We start from the raw sequence: 23,956 nt of genomic DNA, 5'->3' as shown, positions 1-23,956 counted from the left end.
CCCCGGAACTGCCCCACAGGGACCCGGTGCCCCCCCCGCCCCACAACCGGGCTACGGCACCGAGCGGGCTGAAGCCCGCTGCCCCGGGCCGGGACCGGCCCGGCCCGCACGGGCTCGGTGGGTGTCGTCGTCGTCCCCCCCTCCCGCTGCAGTCGCCGAGGTCTTGTGCAAAAAACCGAAATAAGGGAGCGAGCCCCAAAGGCGGGGGCCTCCATGGGCAGCAGGACCTGAGGTTTGGGAGCAGAGGGGTCACCCCCTCCCTGGGAGGGTGGTCATCACCCCAAGGCAGTCCCAAACCCCCCCCCCCCGGGACAGCACCAGCTGCTCCATCCTTCAGCTCTTCTACCCCCCTCACCACACAACACAGGGACACACAGCACCCACCTCCATCGATTTACTGTGGGGGTTACCAGCAGGATGGAAACCTCCTCCCTGGACTGAAAACGTTACACGGCCCACCGCCCGCCCCTGGCCTCAGAAGCCCCTCTCGGGGGGGGGGGGCAATATGAGACACAGACCATTCCCCACAGCAAAGGACCCCAAAACCCCGGTGAGCGTGGAAAGCAGCTCTGCCCTTTCCCCGAGTCCCTCTGTGGCTTCTCCCCTGGCCAGCCCGGCAGCCACAGGGCTCCCCACTGCGAGGGCAGGCAGAGCGGGGGGAAAGAGGGTCTGGGGTCCCCGCTCCAGGGTTTCAGCCCCCACCGCTCCAGGAATCACCCCTGCAGAGGAGCTGGAGCTGCGGTTCAGCCCCGTGCTGGGTGAGGACGCCAGCGCCTGCAGGTTTCCACACGCGTCCCACCAACGGGCTCCGCCGTGACTCGGCGCAAGCGAGGATTCGCAAGGGAGCGTAGAGATGCCGCGTGCAGCCAGTCTCAGCTCACGGACCCCGGTTCCAGGCTCCCGTTGGCGGCTGCTCCACGGGTCTGGGCGGAGGTGGCGGCTTCCTCCGGCCGTCTGTCGTCCCTGGGCCCCAGCCGACACGCTGCCAGCGGCAGGCGACTCTGTTGGGGACAGAAAAGGGATGGTGGGCTGGCTGCAGCAGGACGTGCCCGGGCAGAGGCGAGGGCAAGTCCAGGCTGTTGTCGCTCCCACACGAATTGGTCGTTCCACGGGGATGGGAGCGCCAACAGACTGGGAGACGTTTCCTCTGGGCTCCTGCTTGAAACCAACAGCTACAGCAAACCGGTGGTCTTCATTCAGGGCCTGGGGGGGAGTGTGTGCTCCAGGGTTGGGGTCCCCCCACCCCAACACTTGGCTCCCACCAGGGGAGAGGCACTGCAGGGACTCCTTGACTGCAGGGACAGCGTTGGAGGGGTGACAGGGGATGCAGGGTGGGACATCTGAGGACATCTCCAAAGATGACGCCCTGCGGGCACATCCAGAGCAAGCCACAGGCTCCGGGCAGGACACAAGAGGAGTAAATTGCAAGTGAAAAATGAGACTCAAAAGAAGCAAAAAGCAGAAGCCCTTTGCCCAGAATATGACAGCTCCCCTTAAAATCCCCAGATGGGAGAAAATGGGCTTCCCACAGCCGGTAGTCCCCAGCCTGTGAGACATCTCCACCACGTCCCAGACAGCTCCTGCGACACCCGTCCCACGCACAGGAAGAGGGTGGCACCGAGCCACCCACGGAGAAGAGGCGACTGCTCGTCCTCCACCACTCCCCCGGGGACAGGCTCTGGCTGCCACCCCCTCAACACTTCTAACATCATCCAGACCGTGGGCGTAGCACTGGTCCCAACTCCCGCTGCATGGGAGAGCAACCACCCAGGGCCTGGCTGCATGTCTGGAGGGCAAAGAGGGACTTCTCCTCCCCTCCCCCGGGAAGACACATCCGCCAGAGCCCTGAGGGCTGTGGTTCAGCCGGAGCAAGAGCTGTGCTACTGCTGGAAGCCCCTGGTGCTCTCCCAGTTGTACCTGCACAGGCAGCTCGGCCGCAGGCTCAGTGGCCGGGGAGAAGATGTGAGCAGAGGAGCTCCCTCTGTCCGTCGGCACCGTCTGCAGAGGGAGACCTGGGTGGGAAGGCTCCTCCAGGGCCAGTATGTCTATGGGGGCCTCGGCAACATCTCTAAGGGACTGATCGAGGGCCACAGAAGGATCAAAGAGCAGAGGGGACGGAGGACACTGCATGCCATCACCCACCACATCCAGGTCCTAGGAGAGAAAACATTGGGAGCGGCTCATCAGCAGGAGTCCCGAGGAGCCCCGTGGGAGACAGAAGCATGAGTCCTCGCAGCCCTTCTCTGCTACCCTCTTGAGCAGAGGGGCAGGAGCGGGCAGGCTGTTTCACTGCTTTCTGGGCACAGGAGGAAGACAGAGCAGCAGGCACCATGCCACCAGGACCTCCAGCCTCGGGAGCCAGAAAGACAACTACAGGAGCCTCCTCCTCCAGAAATGGCGTGATTCAGGCTGGCAGTGCTGCACTCCCTCTGAAAACAAGGTGTGGGGCACAAGGTCCAGAGCCCAGTGTGATGTGTTGCCCCAGAAGCACCCCCGCAGCAGCCAGGAGGGTCCGATCCTGCCTTCCTGAGGACACCCGGAGCAGTCACCCCTCTCCCAGGATTTCACACAACCCTCTTTGCTTGCCCTGACAACACATTGGGAGTGGACAGTCTCTGGCTTACTCCTCCATCCGCCCTGCTCGCTGCCGTCTGCTGCGTGCGTGGATAACCCTGCTGACGTGAGAGGCTGGGATTTCTGCAAAGCTACTGTTAGAGGACTGGATTTGTTTTGGCTTTGGAGGGCGTTTGACATCAAGGCGAGATGCCTGCAACTCATGAGTGGCACTCTACCAGCCTAGCGTGACGTGAGATAAAACACAGATGCCCTACACAGCCGTACGCTGCCACAGCTCCAAATCCCTCCAAGCTGAGGACAGAGGGCTCTCAGGGAGTCTGCAGCTGCCATCCATGCATGGCTCGGGGTACAGGGCAGGAGCAAGGCACCTGGGTTCCTGCCTGAAGCACCTGAAACCCCACGTGGAGTGGGGGACCCTCTCAAAGGACAGGCTGGGGGAGAAACAGTTACGTTTTTCACTTCTGACCTGAAAAAAAATCACCTCCCACAAAGGCTGTTCTCACAGAGAGCAGCGTGCCGGCTCTGTCCCAGAGGAAGGCCGGGATCTGGTCCAATGCCCACCGAAGGCAGAGAGAGTGTTCCCCCAACGCCAGGGGTGCTGGGCCCAGCCTGACCCCAGAGCAGCAGCAGCTGCTCTCCTGTGTTAACACTGTGGCTGCTGCCATGCCCTGGATTCCACAGCTGCTGGCAATCCCTCCTCCATCAGCAAACTCTAAAGTGGTTATGAGATTTGCCTCCCGATAGCAGCGCTCAAGAATCTTGGGGGCACCCAAATACTAAAGCAAGTGACACCTCATTCAGAGGACCAGCTCCAAATGACCATGGTATTTTTTTGATTAAACAAATTTCAGAGGATTTTAAGCATGTAGGCTTAACATACATGCAGGACATCAGAATAATCTGGGGATTAAAATCCTCATGAATTCCTCATGGGAGAGAATAGGGGGAAAAAAAAATCCTCTTTTTAAAAAGCCCCTAAATACGGATTTAAATGAGAGCACAGCCCTTCTGAAGGTGCAGTAACCAGCCCTACAGAAACAAACATCTTCCAAACCTTTCATGTTCCTGTGTGTTTTTCAAAAGACTCTCCTTCCCCAAGCCAGCAAGAATGAAAATAATTCTACATTATCTGTGCCGGGGAGGCAGTGCTTTACATGACATCCACCATGCTCCACTTGGGGAGCTGCGGGTCTGCTGCACTGCAGCCCGCTCCCCAGGTACTTCAGCGTGACTTCATGGCATATAATAAAACCAGAAACATTTGGGGAAGCTTTTCTGCAGGGCACCTTCCTTGCACACCACGGCCTAAAGCACACTGCACAACTTACATCGCTGAACTCCAGGGGCAAGCTCTCCGTGGGCTGGAGCTCAGCAGCACTCAAGTACAGATCTGTGGGGGCAGCTTCCAGCTCCTCAGGGACAGCCAGCACCTGCTCGGGTATGTACATCTGCGGAGGCAAACGGAGATGGAGCGGGCAGCACGGATCCTCCGAGAGGCTCACGGGCACTGGCTTGTTGCAGGGCACTTCCTCGGAGCCTTGACACGCTTTGAACAGAGTCTGATTAGCGTCCTGACAGATGTCTGGGAAGATGCGGTCAAGGGAAACCCGCACAGCAGACAAGCTACAGACACATATCTAGAGGCATAAATGCTCCCCACACACCCAGCCACCCTCCAGCAGTGTTAAAAACCCCATGTTTCTCCAAGGTCAGGAGTCCAGACTCCAGAGTTGCATCCTGACTGCCCAGCGATGTGGGCCAATGTTACTTACACGACAGAAAACAGGGACAACAGCAACAGCTTCCCAGTGGGGGCTGGGAGATGTAGTTGGATCCCTTTAAAGCACTCGCAGATCCTCAGATGGAAGATATTACAAATGCACAGGCTTACTTTTATTTGCAGACATCCATTTAAGAGGCATCTGCACAAGCCTTAACATCTAACACGCAGCGGAGATACGAGCACACACAATGCTTTTTCCACAGCCAGGAGTTTAGTTCCGGTATTTCTATCTTCCCAGTGCATTTTCCTTCCCAATGGAAAACCTATTCCTGCCAGAGGTGTAAATGGGATTTCCTGCCTTTAATCACAAACAGAAACCCTGCTCCAATTGCATCGCCCTTGCAGAGCAATCCACCAGCAGAGACTAGCTACAGACCAAATTCCATCCTCGTCCAAGAGCCCTGCGAAAGAAACTACAGACGGACCCACCGCTGAGGCTGCATGAGGGTCTTCATAAACAACGTTTTACTGATACGTCATGAAGTTTCTACTTACTGCTGCAAGGAACAGTGGAGATTGTGTCACCAAGTGAGCAGTGAGGCACAATCTCCATGCAAGTGACAATCTGGAGTCGGGGCCAAAGCAGATTTCAGGTGTGGATCATGTCTTTCATGTCAGATACCTCAATATCAAACCCACCCAAGTAACTGCCCAGCCATTATCCATGTTTGTGGAGTTCACGCCGTGGTTTCCTCCTCACACAGCACGCCATGTAAGGGAGAGGAAAAAAGCCCCCGAACTTCCAAACCCACGTGAACTGGCAAAAGGTGCCAATTTTAACCCAGTTTCTTAAGCTGTCTAGGTTTCAGATTTACCCTTTCCTCCTCTCCTCCCTGCACTAAGGCAGCTGTGAAGGCACCAATACCATTTCCCAGCAGGCTGTGGAGAGCCCATAATCTGTGCTAGCAGCAACGGTACAGAGCCCAGCCCAGAGGAGCCAGATCTCTCAGACACCCGAGGGCAGATGTGGTGAGGAAAGCATCTCTGTATGAACAGCAGGGTGGGGAAGCCAGATTTTAATCTCTCTGAATGACTCCCAGATCAAGCACTGACTTTATTGGTAGCCAAAAAGCATGGATTGCCAAGATGACAAAATCACACACTCCACCTGGAGCCCAACAGCCCAGCTGGGTTCGGCCCCTTTAATGCATTGTCACAAACAATCCAGCTCCTGAAAAGCAAACAAAGCCCAAGAGCCTCCCAACAATGCACAAAGCAGAGCAGACTGCAGATGTTATCGGCTCAGCAGGGCTAACCAAAGTAAAATCTTGTTTGTGTCAGTGAAAGTCAGCTGACAGCTCAGACATAAGGAAATCAAACCTCGCTTTTTCCACTCCCTTCTCGGCCTGCCCTGCTCAAAGCGAGCCAGCTGCAAACAGCAACTTGCTCAAACCATTTTAAAGGTATCTACCCTGTCTTTATTTTGAAGTATATGGTCACTAGAGAGAAACAAAGGCAGCTTCCTACTCCCTGCACATAGCTGGAGTCGAGTCTGCCAACTTCAGTAACAAAACAAAAAGCTCAAAACAAAATGAAGAGCTCATCCTCCCCCTGGCTGCCAGCTCTGCTCTGGGACCCAGCACCGGAGCTTCTCCTGACTCACACCAGCAACAGCTGCTAACACAGCTCCCACACAATCCAAACCTGCTCCTGGACACATCCACCCAATCCCGCTTAGACAAGAGCTGTGCAGATGAACCCAGGGCAATGCTCTGCTTGCAGATCCCATGTTGGGGCAGTGATCCCTGAGCTGGGGGGATCCCAGTGGAAATTTCAGTGCTGGCTCTCAAAGAGCCAAGGCTGTTTTGGGAAATCAAACAGCTCAAGGCTGTTCACACACACATGCGAACCTTTCAAGGGATCAAAGGAGACTGAGCTGGTCCATGGCAGCCCCAAACAGGCTAGGAACTACTCCCTCATTCAGATCCTCCCCAAAAAATTCACTGAGCACATGCTTCAGCAGTCAGATACCCCTTCCTACAGACATCCCTCACAGCTGGACTCATATCAAGAGCTCACAGACCCTGCTCAGGTCGGCTGTTGGCACTCAGCACCGGGAGCCAAGCAGAGAGCAGACTTGCTTCTACCCTCTCTCAACACAGCCAGAAATTAGCTCATGCCTCCCTCAGGTTTCGTGAGGTTCCCCTGTCCCTTCCAAGTGAACTGGCCACCCCGTTCGGATGCTCTGGATCAGCCAACATACTGCAGGAAGGCTGCAGCGGGACCTGCCTGGGCACAGCTGAGGGCAAGCCCAGCCTTTTGTCACTCCCACACGAATTGGTCGTTCCACGGGGACAGGAGCGCCAGCAGACCGGGAGACGTTTCCTCTGGGCTCCTGCTTGAAACCAACGGCTACAGCAAACCGATGGCCTTGATTTAGGGCCAAAGAGAAAAAAGGAGGATCAGACACACTTCAAACTGCCAGCAAACAGTCAGGAGCGCAGCCCAAGGCAGCACAGGCAGATCAAAGGATACGCGTAAGGCAGTGCCTGGTCATCGGGAGGGACTGGTTCGAGCATCGGACATCGTCGACAAAGGCCAAGCACCTCTGGCTGGAGCGGGTGGTGTGCGCCTGCAAGTCCAAGAAAAGAGCTCAGAGCTGCACCAGAGAGTCGTCCGGCTCTGTTCCAGAGAAACCCCCTCAGCTATACAACACTTGCATCCTGCTTTCAAAACATGCCAAGACCAAACTCTCAGTTCCACTCCAGCAGAGCCTAGCTCCTCATTACATCCTTCTCATTCAAGCTTTTATTAAACAGAGCTGAGATAATAAGGCACGACTCGATTTCAATAGGAAGAACTTCACCTCAGAAGTATGTCTCAAAGAATGAGGTCTCTCAGACCTACCTTCCAACTTTCAGAAGTCAGTTAATGGAATGCTTTGAATTTTAAGCTATAAAGAAATGGCTGCACATAGCTTCAAATTTAGGATCACACGTGATGCAAGGCGCCTGCCTTTTGGTCCCCATAGGTCTAGGAGGGGTCTGGGTTCCACCACCATAACGAGTTCTTTTCCACACATTTTTCAGTCATGAAATTCAGGCCACCTCATACTGAGCCCTCCCTTTCAAAAGAGAAAATTCTCCAACCCCATGCTTGAACTTCTGCAGTTTTGATGCCCATTTAAAGTGACCCTAGGAACCACCAATGTTTCAGCCAACGTATGGATACTGAGGGTGCTGGCTGGGACCAGACCTCTATGTCCTTGCAGAAAGGGTGTTACAAGGAGCGATCCAGCAGGGCCAGAGCAGAGCCGGCCTGAGATCACTTCCAGGAAGGGATGAGAGGAGAAACCCAGCTTCCAAGCAAGGCTATAACTCAAGCCAGACCCAGGCCCCGAGCTGCTGACGCACCTGCTGGGCAGCACCATCGGTCGCCAGCATCCTGCGCTCCTTCAGCTGCCGGTGGAGCAGGGCCTCCACGCCATAGCGCTGCCGGTAGCGGCGCAGGCACTTCAGGCGCTTCAGGTTCTCACGCTCCTTGGCCATCAGCCCCTCCGGGCCTGTCAGAAGGCTGCTGCCTGCAGGGAGTGAGGGAGGGGTCAGAAAATACCACCCCACCTGCCACGTCCTTCCAATTTTTTTGGTACCGAGAGCCAAAATCAGCTGTCGAGAGCTCCAACAGCTGACTAATGGCACAGATGTCAACGCACAGAGCGAACGAGCAGTGAGAGTTGCATGTATAAACAGGAAGCACATCTTTGAGTTACACAAGAAGATGACAAAGCAGATTCCATCCCGAAATTTATCCCAACTTCTCTGTGCACATGAGGAGCACTTGGGCCGACAGAATATTTTAAAAACGTCTTTTAAAATAAGTCTATGGCTACTCAAAAGTCTATTGTGATTTCTGCAGGCAGCATAGGAGCTTGTCAAATTTCAGCTTGCCCCTGTGCACATTCTGGAAGCTTCCCGTAAGCACTCCCAGCTGTAATTACAGGGCAATGCTGGGGATCTGCTTTTCTATTACTGGTTTGCTAAAAAGAGTTTTACAAAATTGTTATGTACCAAACTTTCAGTTATTTTTACTTGGGACCGAGCTGCATTATGCCATTTTCCAGGATGAGCTATTATAAGACTATGCTAGAGAAAGCATTCTTTGCACTGCAATACTTGCAACCAGTTATACAACCCGGTTCTGCCTCTGCTAAACTACAGACTCCTGCCTCCAAGAGCATATTCTGTACAGGGAGAATTCCAACCGAGGCAGAAGAGCTTTTGCAAAGGAAAGCTGCATCTGTGCTAGGGAGGAATATGTCATTACAGCAGTACCGGTGTAACTACTGAAACAAACTTCTGCTGATACAGACAGGACCTTACAGATGAATAAATTTTTTGTTTATAAAACCAAAAACAGGAAATCCCATACAAAAAAAGAACTTTTGTCTCAGAATTAACTTTGTAGTCTCATTTCCTGACAACACTGCAAACTTTGAAGAGCAAAGAAATCCGGCAACCTTTCTAACCCAAACGATACCAATCTCTGGGCATGAGGCCAGACACAGAAATACCTTCTCTAACCGAGTTTCAGGCCTACAGTAATTTTCACCCATACTGAGACGGCACTGCTCTGAAATCTGCTTCTACAAAGGCAAAAACCACGTTTTTGGGTTTTTTTAATGTAGAGTTCTGCATGTGCTTTAGAAAAGCACTGTGCCCTCAGCCAGAGGAATACAGATCAGTGACTACCTGTACCAGTACTTGCCTATGGCTTCATGCTCTCCCTTACGGCTGTGCAGGTATCGGCGCTTTTTCTCCTTCAGAAGGTGCTGGAGCCGTTTGAACTGGTCAATATAGAGAGACTGCAGGCGAATCAGCTTCTCTCGCATGATCAAAGCCACCTCCTCAGCTGTGTATACACCAGCATGCCTGAAAAACACCCACCCAAACAGGGTGAAGTTTGTAAGGGTCCCTCGGGGCTGTTCTCTGAACCAAATGACACAGACCTTATCAGAAACATGGGCTGAGCAGGGCTAGATTATACAGATCAACGGGTATGAGCAGAAACAACAAATTTATGCGTTTTTTTTAAGTTAAGAGATCACCCAGGGACTGCTGCTGAATGGACCACTCCACACTGAAAAAGGATGACCATCAGATACTTCCCAGAAGAAACATCAGGTCCAAGACTTGCGAGCATTCATGCCTAACAACTCACCAAGGCACAAAGTCCAACTGCAACACCATTATCATCACTTCTTTAACATAACTGCCATCTCCTCTGGTACAACACTGAGCTCAGAACGCTCCGCATGCTGCACATGTGTAAGCAGCCAACAGCCACCAGCACCCAACTTACTTCAAGGGATCCTCCTGGTCACTATCGATGCTGTCAGCCTCACTGTCTGGGTCTCCTCGCCATGTCTGGTCCACTGTGATAGGGTCCTGCTCACCATCGCTCCAGCTGTCCTCATCTGAAAAAACAAGTCACCCTCAGTGGTAGGACACTGTCCTACATCCTAGCACAGGACAGTTCAGCTCCACAGCTGCACAGAGGTGAACTTGCTCTGCCTCTTTCCAAGAGAGACTTCTCCCCGGCACAGTGTGAGCAAGGGACATGGAACAACAGGAAACCCACCAGCTCAGCACGGCCAAAATACACAGCTCCTGTGGAGTGACACTCCTGCCTACCCAGGAACCATGAACTACCGGCTGGCCCCAATGAGTGACCCTGCAAGACGGGAAGCTCAGCACTGAGCCAGCGTTTGACAGGCACCGCTAGAGACTAACCCAGCAAAGAGGGAAGCTAGCTGACATTTCTACTCTGTGAGTGCAAGGGAAGAAAACCAGCAGGATTCTGGTCTGGCAGCGCGACTTGACTACAATCAGTAGCAGGCACGACATGCCAGGGTTTGCAGGACACAATTTTTACTCACAGACCCCTGAGATTCTTGACATTTCCACACAAAACTGAGAAATCCAGGTCCCCTCTCACCAGTTTTTGCTTTCAATTCTTACCTAGGATCCGACTGGCTTCGCTGCGGCTGCTCTCTGCAGTCTGGGAGCCCAGCTCTGTTTTGGCATAAGAGCTAAGCTGGCAAAGGAGAGTCTCGCTTACAGGCCCAGGACTGGACTTCTTCATCTGAGCTTGGAGTGCCAGAGCGTTCCTACGGGCATGCTCCGCACAGAACGACGCACTGCAGGAATAAACCACAAGCTCGTTACGACTCCAAGCCCTCAGCCAGCAAAACAAACAAGTGATACAGTGAGAAACGCTCCCTGGCACCTGGAAAGCACATCCCCTCCACAGTTCTCTCACAGAGAGAGCCACGGGCTGCAGGTACAGCTTGGAAATGCCAGAGAGCCCCAGGTGGCTCGCAGACCACACACCACTGCTGAAATGCCACCTCTGGCACTGGAGTTGGCAGCCACATGGCACAGCAGCAGGGAGAGAAAAGAGCTTTTTACATAAAGCCACTGAGGTGAGCTCTTCTGCTTCCAAATATCCACACTAGACTCTCAGTTTCCACGCAGAGCACGCTGGCTCACATCAGATGGATCCTTTTTATCACAGAGGAACCAAGGGCAGAATGAAGACTACCAGTGTCCACATCCCCATAACCTCTGAGAATGAAACGCAGGTCAATGCTCCCGTAAGGGAAACTGTGCTCTGCTGACGTGCTTAGTGAATGTCAGTAACTGTTCTAGGTCCTCCCATCCATAGCAGTCAAGACATTTTATATGCATCAGAGAACAAGAAGCACAACCAGGTCATCAAGTCCACGTAATACACAACCAGAATATCTGTGCTGAGGATCATCCGTAAGTACAGACAGCAGCAAGTTAAATTTGCTGGGCTGAGCAGAGGTACAGCACCGCGTGGGCGCACATACAGCTCTTACAAAGGACCTGGATCACTGCAGCCACCTTCTGATGGCAGAAGGCAGCAGCCCAACAGTCCTGCAGGACCAAGATGACTCCGTGCAGTGTCCAGCACTCACAGAGTCTTTTTCTAGCTTAAAAACGCTTCAGAAAGAGAGTGCCACTTGTCTGAGCTAACGTAAATGCAGCAGCTGAATCAGGAGAAGGACCTTCTCCTGCCCATTTTAATTCTATATGGTATAGAACTGGCAAACCAGGAGACAGAGGTACTCACCCATCCTTCTTCTCTGGTTTGGGCGCAGCGTTGGGACACCGCTTTCCATTCTTTGTTGAAACATAACTGCACTGCTTGAAAGGGGCACTCCTGTCTTCAAGAATATGCTTAATACAAAACTCCTGCCCCTCCAGCCGCGGCTGGGAGCACTGGCGGTGGGTGAAGGCACATGACAGAGGCTCCTGTGGCCGCGGCACAGGAGTGAGGCGTCCTCGGCTTGATGGCAAAACATGGATCCGAATTCTGTTCATGCCAACACCTTGAGAGATGCAGACCAGTCAAAAGAATGAAAGAAACTACTGATAAAAAGAAAGAGCAGCAGTATCTGCTAACACCTGCTAATGCATCTGAATAACACTTTGACCCCCTTGAACAGGCAAAAGATGAAGCTGCTCCTATAGAACCAGTTTCTTCCAACGCCTGAGGAAACTTTTAGCTTTGCAGCAACCCCATTTCTGCACAGAATGAAATGCCTCTCACACACCTGAGCTACCAAGCAGTAACATCCATGCCAAGGTGCAGGCACAAGCGCTGCTGCCTTGCAGCATTGTGGCCAGGGGAAGGATATATGCCCCAGAGATACCCCTCTACCCCCATCACCCCAGTGCAGGACCCTTTCCTCCCAGCGCACAAATCCCACAGCTCCACACCCTCCCAGGGTACAACGCTCCCTTCCATACACAGCCCACCAACCCCATACTGCCCAATACAAACCCCATCCCTTCGCAGCATCATGTCCCCCCTCCCAACCCACAACCTCTTCCTCAGCAGGGACGATCTCCCAACCTTCCCGCACCCCCCCCGCCACGCTTCCCACAGACGCATTGCTCACCCCCAGCCCTGCACACACACCCCCCCCCCCCCCGCGCAGCTCACCAACTCCACAGCGCCCAGTACACGATCCCTCCTGCCCAGTGCGGCACCAGTGCAGGATCTCCTCCTCCCCGTACCCCCCCCACCGTGGCTCCTTCTCCCGGTGCCCATCCCTGCTCCCGGTGCAGCCCCTTCCTCCCCCCCCCCCCCTCCACGCACGTGCTCGGCCACCCGCCCCGCGCCCAGGTCCCACGCATGCGCAATCGCGCCGCCCGGCTGCGCCGGTGCCGCCATTTTGTCCGCGGGCAGCGGGCGTGAGGGGCGCTCCCGAAAGGAGTCCAGGCTGCACTCCCGGAGCGGTGGGCGCATGAAATACCGGCCCCCCCCGGTCGGTGCGGGGTGGAGGGGCCCTGGGACAACGCGCAGGTGTCGCGGCGACGGGCTGCGCAGACCCCGCCGAGGGCAGGCGGCGCAGCCGCCATCTTACCTCGCTGCCGCCCCGGCCTCCTCGCTGCCCCGCCGCCCGCCCGCCCAGCTACCTCATTGGCCCGCCCGCGGGGGCGGTACCGCAAGCGGTTGGCCGAGCCCGCCGTCATTTCGCAGGGACCGGCCACGCCCCCGGGAGTCACGTGAGGGTGCGGCGGCGGGAAGCCGACACGCGGGCGCGGCGGGACCGGAGGCGCCTGCGCGTTTGCGAGCCCCGAGCGAGGCAGCCGGGTTGTGCTGTGGCTCCGGGAAGGCAGAAGCTCCCGGTAGGCCCGGGGACACCGGCTTGGTCCCAGGGCACCAGCCAGGGGACAAGAGCAACCCCCCCCCGGGTTCTACCCGGTGCCCTCCCGGTTTCCCGGGACAGCAGAAGACCAACATTGCTCCCCACTGATTAACGGAGAGGGCAGAACAAGCGATTCACTGCAAAGCCCAACAACGCGGGAGCAGCCAGCCTCCAAAAAAGGCTCCAAAAGCAGTGGGGGGAAATGAGGGATGGGCCTTTGCCGGGGGTCTGAAACCTAAAAATCATACCCAAAACCGCAGGGGGTGGGTTATGGGCAGCAGAGGCGCTGGTGAGGGTCAGCAGTGCTAATCGCTCTTAAAAACAAGCTTGACATAGAACAAGAGTTTCACAAAACCATACGGAGACAGTACATTTATTGAAGGTTGGGAAAGTAAAATCTGAGAACAAAGGAAATGGGTTTTTCCGACACTCAACCAGAACTCATGTGGCTGCCCAGGCCCAGGGTTGAGGTTGTGGTAAAAGCTGTTTCCAGCTGGGCTGCGAACAGCCACGCACCAATGGGATCCCCTGGAAGAGCTGCCCCGGGCACGATGACCCTTCCAGCCAGCCATCCTGCATGGTCTCATCCTGCACAGTTTCATTCTACATCCCAGCTGGGAATGCACCACGCTGCTCCTCTCCAGATCAACCCCCGCACTGCCACAGACTGAGTCCACCAACACATTTCACGCCTAAACACGGCTCTACACGTGCCGGTGGCACCACCTGCAGCAGGATGTAGCCAGCCAGCTCCCAGCATGGGGCTGCTCTGCTCCGGCAGGTGCCTTCGGGCACAATCTGACTCCACATCCAAGCCCCTTGCTCAGCAGCACTCATCCCTGCCAGCCATGGGCAACTCCTCTGGACTCTCTCCCCCCAAAAAGCATCCATGAGGGCCAAGCACCCTCAATCCATCACCTCACCCTGGCTGCTCAACACCAGCCACCCTGAAATGCCACCAAAAGCCCTTGGCACATGCGCCGCCCCTGAAGCCCACCACAGCCAGGGTTTCCAGCGGAAGCGGTGGAATCTGCAGAAGAGCGAAGGACAGACAGGATCCTGAAACCACAGCAGCTTTTGGAGTGAGGAAACCTGACCCATAGCAGGTAGAGCAGCTCCCATCACCCCACAGTCGCAGCAGCTGGGATTCCCTCACACACCCCCCCCAGCCCGAGTGGCCTCTGGTCCCTGCCCTCCCCTCAGGCTGCTTCCTCTCCTCCATCCCCCAAAAGCTCCTGAACCCACTTTCTGTCACCAACAGCTCGAGTGGAACCACCCGACAAGCCACCCCAAATTCTCACCAAGGTCCCCCGCAGCACCACAAAATTAAAACGAGCAAAACACTAAGATATAAGTTACTGCTTAAATTATTTGTAAAACATCTTAAATTTTCTGTGACATATTTTAAATACCCCCCATGGCCCCCCCGCAATGTGTGTTCCTCAGAGGGGGCTTCAGTTCTAGCAGGGACAGAGCCCACCACTAACTGAAAGTTGATGGGGGAGGGAGCAAGGAACAGAGAAAGGGTTTCTTATCCTTTCACAGCTTCAACAACTCCGCGTTCTAAATATCAATAATAAAAGTTATAATATAATAAAATAGTTCTTCGTGAGGCAGTGGAGATCGAACAAGCCCTTTCATGCCCCCGCAGGGGCAGCCCAGGTTTGGGCTTGGGCTCTGTGCCAACTCAGTAGTAAAAAGTTTTACTTGGGGAGAGGGGGGAGTGGGGGGGGTGGTTCTGAGGGCAGGGGTGGTGGTCGGGGCTTGTCCGTGTTGGCAACAGCTCTGGAGCTGGTGGAAGCCCGTGGGTTCAAGAGCTCGCCATACGAGTGGAAGTCAAAGGCAGGGGGCTGGGTGGGCTGCATGCCCTGCGCGCTCAACAGTGAGTGCAGCATATTGACCGTATCCTGGTAGTCACTGGCCTGGTTGGCGTTGTGCCCGTTGGCCCCCATGGGACCCTTGTCCGATTTGCTGTGGGTGCCCCGGGCTTTGTTGGCCTGGGGTAAGGGGAGGTTGCCCGCATCCGAGCTGTGCCCCGAGAGGTGGGCCATCCCAGGGAGGTGGGGGTAAGGGAACGGCATCCCAGGGCCTTTGGAGGCTTTGCTGACTTTGGGCTGGTGCTCGTGGGCTGCAGCTGTGGCCGTGGCTGCGGCCTCCTCTGGCAGGAGCCTCTTGCGGGAAGAGGCGAGGGGACCGTAGCTTTTGTGGGGCACGGCGCTAGGCTGGCTGCTGTGTTTAGAGTCTCCCGGCCGCTTATTCGCCATGCTGCTGGGGCCGGCGCCAAGCTGGGCATGTAAGTGTTTGTGAGAATGGTGGTTGTGGTGGTGGTGGTGGTGGTTAGAAGAGTGGCCCTTGTGTTTCTCCTTGTGCTCCCGGTTCTTGCCACTGCTTTCGTCCGAGGAGCCGTGCCTGTCTCCAGCAGTTGGCACCTTGATCCGCATTTTTATCTCCTCCTGCTTGGAGGGGAGTGGCCTCTCCCCACCTCCACCTGCCACCGGGATCCTCAGCTTCAGAGCCGAGGCTTTGTCACTCTTTTCAGGGCCAGGAGGGCGCTCAGGGTTCTCTGAGCCACCCATGGGAATTTTCAGGATGATTGGAGAGGGGTTACTGTCCTGCTGGACTTCCCTCTCCCGCTGCTGCTGGACCAGGAGATTCTGTGCGGCATAGGCGTACTGAGACCGCACGTTGGCTTCCATGTTCTCCAGCTGCCGCTTCTGTGCTGCCAGCTCCTCGGCATGCTTGGCCCGGTACTCCTTAAGCGACACTTTGGCTGATGGGGCGTTCTTGCCGCTCTGCTTCTGATAACCAGCGCCATCTTGCTGTAAAGGATGCTCAGCAGCCGAAGAGCTTTCATTAGTCCTGTGGGTCTGGCCAGTCTCCAGCTTGGGTGGAGGATGCCAGTGGTCAGTCTGGGACATATCTGCACCGCTCTTGTCGCTGGGCGAGTCCGCCGTGGCCGGCAGAGACGGCCCTGCTCCAGCGGTCGAGGATGTTGACATGCTCATTAACCCAGCAATGTTCATGTCCGAACTATTGTTCCTGGAAATCATGTTGAGGATTGTCTGCTCTGACAGGCTCTCATCTTCACCATGGTCGTCAGCCTTTGACTTCCTGGCTGCTTGAGAGGCCTGGAATAAAAGCAGCAACGAGTCATTTACTTTGGGCTGTCACTAGAGCCGCTTTGATGCAAGCAGCTCAGCTGGTACAGTGCATGCTCTCATTTAAAGACGGATCTACTTTGCCCCCATCCGTACTTGTGGGAAAAGACCCAACCACTGGAAGTGGGGTTGCTAGTGTGGTTGAAAAACCAAGGTCTCTACAGAGTTAATTCGGAACACATGAACTCGAGCACTGAAGCAACATTTTGCAGATGCAGAGCGTTCAGATTTCCCCCCCACACACATGCCCTTCAGACACTGTCTTTCATTGTCATACCAGAGATGCCACACAGCCTCATGCACAGAAATCAGAGCCTGTGTTCTCCTGCAAGCACCCGCGGTCCAAAGCAGATTCTTACCCGCCAGTTCCGGATACGTTTAAGCCGGTTGGGAGTTTTCTCAAGGATCTGCAGGAATTCATGAGTCAGTTCTGCAGAGGAGACACAAACCCAAGCAAGAGGGTCAGAGACAGGCAGACCAGCGCTAATCCATCAGGGCAACCCCCTAGTTACTGATGAATGGAGCTACTGATGAGATGGAGCTACTCCAGGAGGGGAAATACTGAGAACTAGTATCACTGACCACATTTAAACTCATCTCACTGTGCGCCTTTTGCCCTCTCTGTTGCACCATAGAAGCTGCTGCTGCTGCTGCACTGGAAACCTTGGCAAGACTTGAAGTCCTGGAGTCCACGAACTGGCCAGGGGCCGTGTTTGAATGGCAGACCCAGGAACAGAGATGCCGAAATAACTTAAGAGCCTTTGGGGGGGAACCTTGCTCCAAAACTTACCATCTAAGAGCTCCAGAGTTACAGTGCCATCAACGTATTCCCACCAGTGCTTCCCGTCCGTGGAGACTGGGATCTCCCAGTTGGACCACTTACAAGCCAGGTGGATACAGACGCAGGCCACAACGGGAGGGGTGTACTGCAGGCTGAAGGTGGTCAGGTGCAGGCTGACGTCACCAGCAGGGAGAGAGAAACAGAAAGCCATGAACTCCCAAGCCTTAACTTCAGCACTCACTATCGCCCACTGAACAGACGCTGCACAAGAGGTGGACATGGTGGGGAAGGCCCTGCTGTTACGGGCGTCTCTATCCCGCTCCACCGATTTGCTTGCTCCTTCCCCATTCTGCTGCAGATAATTTGGGTCCAGGCAACTCTGTCAACCCAAGGCTCTGCAGCTCGTGCAGGAGCAGTGAGACACGCTGCGCCCCGCTTGAGCCCTCTTCCAAGGGAGAAAGAGAGCAGCTGGATTACCTGCCAGCCCCCACCTCTGCTGTGGGCTCTGCTCAATCTGAGAAGAAACTTGGACACTTCCAAGTGCAACTCCTGGGATGGCATTCAAGGAGCAAACTGGCCGTCTTTGGCTTTTAGGAAAGGTCTGGTCTTTCCCAAATGATTTTTAGGAAAAGCACTGAGGCTTTGGCTGCGAATAGCACCATATGCTGGAGCGACTCAGAAGCGCCTAAGAGGGAGCCTGGCCGCCTATCAAGCATTTTCATTAGTAAATTAATTTGCCACATGACAGCTCGGATGTCGGTGCTGGGAGGTCTACGTAGCATTGAGAACAGGACAACCAATGGACTAAGAAAGCATCCTACTCTCTACCTGCAGGAAGACCAGGTCCCCTAAACCTATAGAAACCATGACAGCAAGTTGAGTGCAGGATTTGCCCACTTTCACACTCATTAATCAGCCCTTTCAAAGAGCGCTTGATGGAGATGGTGCCACTGAGCACCTACGTGCAGCCGCAGGATAGCATTATTTGCATTTCTTCGCCATGCTCGGGTTATTAAACATTTTTCCATCAATGCAATGCGGAGAGACAGAGATATGCATCTACAGCCAAAAAGTCTGAAGCCATTTCACAGATACTGTATTCATCCATACATCAAGAAGTCAAACCCAGGAAATCCAGAGCCTTTATCCAGTCTGCCAAGGTAAGAAGCAAAAAGAGCCTTAACTCTGCCCCATGATGATGCCAGAAGGAAATAAAAGTTAAACATCTGTAGGTACGCCTGAAAAATCTAGTTCATCACTTAAGCATCTTAATCAGGCGTTTCATGGCATCACTTTAAGGCAAAATTGAGGCTGCCTGGCTGCATTTCTTCCTTTCTGCCTGAATTTTTTTCAATTATAATCTTAGCTCTTAATTCTTTGGTTTTGCAATTATTGCTGCAGGGATAAAACACGCTTCAAGGATGCATTTACCCACACGTTATTAACACTACCTTCCCTTTATGCTAGTTTATGCGGGAAACCCACACAGTGCCCTTTGGAGCTAGAGAGCACCTTCAACAAACAATTCTCCCAGCACACTGTAGAGGTGAGCAGGTAACACGTCTCACAGGCAGAGAGGAGAAAAATGACTTGCCTAAGGCCATGCACATTCACGGCTTGGCCAGGGCTTGGGAGCATTCTCTGACTCTGCAGCTTCACCTGTGCTAGCGCCTAAACCATCTTTTTCTCCCATCTTTTCACTTCTGCAAGCTCTTTCACAAAAACACAAGATTTTCCATGTCCACAACTTGGTCTGTTCCAAAAGTTAACTCTGTGATTTGCCTGAAGTTGGTAATCCAGGAAATTAAATTTAAAAAATGTCAGAAGTCCCAACACAAGGGCTGCTATCAGCCTTGCAGTGAAAATCTAGCAACAAAACTACCCAGACCTCTCAAAGTGAAAAAAACTAGTGTGTTTTTTTTTTTTCTCATTTTCAAGACTCCACTTACAGGACTGTCTGTCCAGTCACGTAGGCCAGACAAGGGTATCGTTTTCTCTTGTAACACCTCATGCCTGCATCCAACTACCCTTTTTCTCCCTTTATATTCTAGATGAGCCTTCTTTGGGGTACCCACCATATTTATTGACAATTTGCACAGCACCTGGTTCAGTGAAAACTCTCTGACACCTAGGTACTAAGCAAGTAAAAATGTATACATTCATTTCAAATCTACCTTTTTGTTTTGTTTTTTTTTCTTAAACTTTCACAACTGTCTAACTCCCCATAAAAGCAGTGAAGTTCCTGAGCATCCCATCTGCCTTGTTTACATGGCCAATTTTGCAGCTGGCTTTGACCAGCACCTAGCAGGAGAAAGGGTTCCTGCTCTTTCTGAACCAAACCAAGCGATCCCCAGTTGCTCGCAGGCTGACCAATGCCCATGGGGTCACCAGTAGCATATCTCCAGATAAGACCCTCTGTTAAATATGAATCAATTGTAAAATAATAACCTGTTGGTAGCCATGAAGTAGGAAGTTTGCGCCAAGTCTTTGCTGGCTGAAAGAGAAAAGGAAAAAGCAGGGCTTTAGTCTGCATATCCTGGCAAATAGTATTACATTTTAGTGCAAGAACCACAGGCCTCTCACCACCACACACACAGTAAGAGACCCAGTGTGGTTTGACTAACCCTACACCACAGCTAGGATTTTTAGAAATTACTGTACATAGAGAGCTTTGCATGCTTCAGCAGAGCCACAACATCACATCATTTGCAACTGTCTCCATTTTGACATTTGTTATGGTTATTAAGGAGACTGACTGCAAGCAAGTTCCCGGGCAGTCCTGGCTGAATGCTGCAATGTATTTTCACAGCTCTTCTCTATCAAGCTGAGGTTACGCTGAGGAGAAGCCGCAAGCACCCGACGTCTGACACTGCTTACCTCGCACTAGCTGTGTGCACTTCACCACGTGGGTATGGGGGTGGTCAATAGTGATCTCAAACCCTGGAAGAACACAGACATAGAGCCATCAAAAAAACGGCAGCACACCCCCACGGATCTATGAACCTCACGTTTCCTGCTCCTGGGGGACAAGGCCTTCTCCCCTTCCCGCCTACAGTCCCTGCTCTCTGCTCGGAGGCAAGCAGGAATAGAGAAGCCCGTTTTCCTGTATCCAGAAGACTCAAGTTCTCCAGTCACAAAACCCGAAGGTCACTGCTGCTGCCAGACCTCCAAGCAGCTAAATGACTTCTGCGCTTGAAAGACCTCACTGAAAACAAAACAACTATTAAGGATTTTAAAAATAGCAGGACAAAACCTCTTACAGCAGCTGGGAGGAAGGAGAAGACAATGGCATCTGCTCAAAGGAATTTCTGTCACCCAAAAAGCTAAGAGGAAGCAGACGTTTTCCCTTTGAAGGAGCCTACAGCACTAAAGACAACTGAACTTAATCCTTGCTTCAGTTTCCTATTCAGTTTGGGCATTATATTTTAAAGAAAAAAATAATTGCAAATCGGTCCATGTGTGCAACAGATTTGCTTCTTCCCATGCAGAACATTCTGGAAGAACTGGGACGTTAAACAAGGCAACTGGAGAACCGAGTCATTGCAGAACTGGGGTCACAGTTTAGCCACTGGCTTGCCAGCCCAGCGCGTGCAACCCCTTGACATGCCTGCCCCTCCTGTCCCCTTGTGAGTGAGGGACTAGTGGCATTTACTCTGAACCAAGTCAGAAATAACAAAGGCCAACTGAGTATTTTGGAGTGGAACGCTATCTACAAACTGCCTCTGAAATAGAACATGTGTTAGTAAAAACAACTTTTAACAGCACATTTTAGAAAGGAACAGGATACCAGATCCAACAGCCACAGCCCTAAATGTAGGCTCCAGCTTCTACTTTCAAAAAAAAACCCAAAACTGTTGCTGGTTTGTGTTTTTTTTTTTCACATTCAGCTATCTGATCCAAACACTAACTTTCAACCCAGGTTTTGTTAGACATCTCTCAGTGCAAACCGCTTCCTAGCTACAGGACTAGAGCATTATCAAGTTCAACAGCACAACGGAGGACAGCGACCGGTGTCCAAGCGGTACAAAACCTGTTGGGGGGGGGGGGGGGAAGAGACGAGCCACACTTCCACACTTTAATTTCTCTGAGCATTGAACCTGATACAAGTTACACCTGAAAAAACTGACGTTAAAAGGAAAACAGAAGGAGTGGGTGTGAAAAATAGAGTTTGTTGCCTGGACTCTTGCTCTCCCACTGGCCAGCTGTACATCTGCCCTCCAGCTGTGGAGAAGACTGTGCGGTTAGGCTCTCCGCTCTGCGGAACACTCCTGGGTCTGGGATTTGTGTGGCAGCCCGTCCGCTTTGAAAAACTTACCCAGGGTCTGCAGTATTATGCTCTCTAGAATGACCAGGTCTTGGGCTTGTTGCAGGTAAGCCTGGGGTTGAGAGGACAGGCAAGTTACTCACGATGAGGTACTCCGTATAAAGCCTGCACATTTCTAACACCCTTTTCTCAGGGAGGCAAAAATAGCAAAGGGGAATCTTTATGCCGATCTGCACTGGGGGAACTGGCACAGATTCCCTGCCAGAAAAGAGAAAGCAGAGTGCTTGGGTGGACCCGCTCCCCTGCTAGTGCTTCTGCTAGGGGACGGTTGCTTCGGGATCCACAGTGGCCCTCTCAGTCCTGGTCCCTCACATTGCACGGGACGGCTATATGAGCAGTATAGGAGAGGAATTAGCTGCTTTTTTTTTTTTTTTTCCTTAAGCTTTCCTGGATAAAGCTGCCCCTTTTCAGCAGGGTTGGCTGCTCAGTTCCAGGTAAGATGGGCTGTCTCAAGAGATGGGGAATTGGCATCATTTTTAATAAACCCACCATTAAACGTGTGGGGACAGAACAGAACCAAACTGCGTACACCACCTTCTGCTCTGCCACAGACACTACTCAATCGCAGCAGCCAACATCCATGCCCTCCTCAGAAGCTTTTCACGCAGACACTGTTACACAGCATATGAGTCACATTTGCAGCAGCACAGCAGAGGAGAACAGAAGAGAGATTGCCACAGAGCAGGAAAGAAAAGCCTTCTGCTGTACAGAAGCCAAAAAGCTCTCAGCGGTGTAAGAGCAGTCAAATTGGAAAGCTGTCACTGACCATCCTAGGACACAGCCACTCGCTTAGAGAGTGGGTACTGCTGAACCCAATTTAACGAGACGCTGTAGCCACGCGATTCAGGATGCAGCACGCTTCCGCCATTCCCATTCCTCGTGCCTCCACTCCTCACACCAGAGCCCAGTTCTCCGATCTCAACACTTACCTCGCTCTTGGTGTCTAGAGGAGTTTCCTGGGGATGCAGACAGGCATGTGCTACCTTGATTACGTGCTCCAGCTTACGAGGCTGCTCCTCCACCTTGGCTGCCAAGAACAGAGCTGCTGGTACCACTGACTTCAGAGAAAAAAAACATATTTTTTTTTGAAGTTAGTAAGTTCATGATTAAAACAAATAAATTAGGCTAATTCTCACATCTAAAACAAATATTCCTTTAGAAAACAAAGCCTGTGCAAGTCCAAACACCACCAGGAGGGAAAAGGGTTCTAGTGACTACCAACAGCTATGAACAACCCCTCCCCTTTCCAAACCCTCTTCCCAGGGTTGGTCCCACCGCGTAGCCCCCCGAGCTAGCTGCCAGACAGCAGCAGGAGCGGAGTTGGGGGGGTTCCCGTCACCCCACACCCCGCCAGACCCCAGCACACTTACATTCCTGTGGAACTGGGTGAAGGACTGCACCATATAGAAGCGGTGCATGTACACGATGGCTGTGTTGATGGTGAGCTGGGAGCTGATGGGGTGGTTAAGGAAACACACAGCCCTGATGACAATCCCTGAGCAGCATCCTCAACTCCCCTACATCCCACCGGCACCAGGTCAGGCCTGGCTCTCTCTGCTCCTGAAATACACTCGGCTCTCCCTGGTCCTGGGCCGGACCTGGCAACCCCACACACCAGCATAGCTCTCCTGCCTCCCAATAACAGACCCGGCTCTCCTTCCCCACAGCCGGGCTTGGCTCTCCCCGCTCCCGGGCCGAACCTGCCCTTCCCCGCAACCCGGTATAGCTCTCCCAGCTCCGGAAACACGCTCGGCTCTCCCCGCTGCCGGCTCCGGCTGTCCCCGCTGCCGGCCTGGCTCTCCCGGCTGCCGGGCCCGGCTTTCCCTGCTCCCGGCCCCACTCTCTGGCTGCCGGCGCCGGCTCTCCCCGCTCCCGGCCTCACTCTTCCGCCTGCCGGCCCCGGCTCTCCCCGCGGCCGGGCCGGGCCTGGCCTTCCCCACACCCCAGCATAGCTCTCCCCGCTCCCAAAACACGCCCGGCTCTCCCCGCTGCCGACTCCGGCTCCCCCAACTCCCGGGACAGACCCGACCCCGGCCCTTCCCGCACCCCCCCCCCGCCTTTCCCCGCTCCCTGACGGAGCCAACCGCCGCCCCCCCCCCTTCCTTCCCCGCCCGCCCCGCGACGGTGGCACCCAAGCGCAGGCCGCGCGGCCTAGCGCGGCCGGATACACGTTGAGACGCTGTCCCATGTCCTGCAGCAGGTTAGCCGCTTGCTGCCGGTACGAGAGCTCTTTGTCGGGGTCGAGCCCGGCGCGGCGGGAAGGGCTCCGGTCCAACTGCTCGCGGGTAAAATACCAGCGCCGCCCCGCCGCGCCGCCGGCCCCTCCGCCCGCCGAGGCCTCCATGGCGATCTGCGCCCGCGCGCGCACGCACGCACGCACGGACGGACGGACGCACGCAACGGCGACCCGGCGCACGCAGAACGGCGGCGCGCGCGTTCGGCTGCGTCACAAGCGGGGGGGGGAGGCGGGGCGGCGGGGGAGGAGCCAAGTCTGACGCATGCGCACTTAGTTACGCCTGCGCAAGAAGCCGGGGCGGGGGGGGGGGGCGGCACCCACGATCTCCTGTGGACCCCGGGAGTTCCCCCCGCCACCGCCACCCCGGTTCCGGCTTTCCCGTGGCTTCAGCGCCCGGCCCGCACCTCAGGGCCCTGC

General features: G+C 54.1%; 2 protein-coding genes and 2 non-coding genes across 9 annotated transcripts; all 4 read right to left on the bottom strand.

Annotated features, from left to right (window-relative positions):
* Window positions 1–384: 384 nt before the first annotated feature.
* On the bottom strand, window positions 385–12,808 carry KANSL2 (KAT8 regulatory NSL complex subunit 2). Of its 2 annotated transcripts, none has more exons than XM_075049462.1 (10): window positions 12,756–12,808; window positions 11,456–11,714; window positions 10,318–10,496; window positions 9,659–9,773; window positions 9,061–9,228; window positions 7,714–7,876; window positions 6,836–6,932; window positions 3,906–4,159; window positions 1,918–2,154; window positions 385–1,001 (listed from the first exon to the last, which is right to left on the bottom strand). In XM_075049462.1, the coding sequence occupies exons 2-10, from the start codon at window positions 11,704–11,706 to the stop codon at window positions 873–875; spliced, it is 1,593 nt and encodes a 530-aa protein (XP_074905563.1). In that variant the 5' UTR covers window positions 11,707–11,714; window positions 12,756–12,808; the 3' UTR covers window positions 385–872. The 2 variants fall into 2 exon arrangements, with proteins under 2 accessions (XP_074905563.1, XP_074905564.1); XM_075049463.1 differs by lacking the exon at window positions 12,756–12,808 and adding an exon at window positions 12,332–12,483.
* Window positions 1,078–1,206, bottom strand: LOC142041280 (small nucleolar RNA SNORA2/SNORA34 family). Its single transcript, XR_012653401.1, has one exon. It is a non-coding gene; the product is annotated as a small nucleolar RNA SNORA2/SNORA34 family (small nucleolar RNA).
* LOC142041281 (small nucleolar RNA SNORA2/SNORA34 family) lies at window positions 6,618–6,746 on the bottom strand. The gene has a single exon (XR_012653402.1). It is a non-coding gene; the product is annotated as a small nucleolar RNA SNORA2/SNORA34 family (small nucleolar RNA).
* A 592-nt stretch (window positions 12,809–13,400) lies between the features above and the next one.
* On the bottom strand, window positions 13,401–23,690 carry CCNT1 (cyclin T1). 5 transcript variants are annotated; one of them, XM_075049458.1, is made up of 9 exons: window positions 23,472–23,679; window positions 22,674–22,755; window positions 22,233–22,361; window positions 21,295–21,355; window positions 19,857–19,919; window positions 19,428–19,473; window positions 16,989–17,152; window positions 16,558–16,628; window positions 13,401–16,168 (listed from the first exon to the last, which is right to left on the bottom strand). In XM_075049458.1, exons 1-9 carry the CDS (start codon window positions 23,645–23,647, stop codon window positions 14,744–14,746), a joined length of 2,217 nt encoding a protein of 738 aa, XP_074905559.1. In that variant the 5' UTR covers window positions 23,648–23,679; the 3' UTR covers window positions 13,401–14,743. The 5 variants fall into 5 exon arrangements, 4 of the variants coding, with proteins under 4 accessions (XP_074905559.1, XP_074905560.1, XP_074905561.1 ...); XR_012653340.1 differs by lacking the exon at window positions 16,989–17,152 and having other exon boundaries at window positions 15,925–16,168; window positions 23,472–23,690; XM_075049459.1 differs by lacking the exons at window positions 22,233–22,361; window positions 22,674–22,755; window positions 23,472–23,679 and adding an exon at window positions 22,070–22,199.
* Between the last annotated feature and the right edge of the window lie 266 nt (window positions 23,691–23,956).

Source organism: Buteo buteo, chromosome 17 (assembly GCF_964188355.1).
Source record: "Buteo buteo chromosome 17, bButBut1.hap1.1, whole genome shotgun sequence".
NCBI lineage: Eukaryota > Metazoa > Chordata > Aves > Accipitriformes > Accipitridae > Buteo > Buteo buteo.
This window is presented reverse-complemented; position numbering and strand designations above follow the sequence as displayed.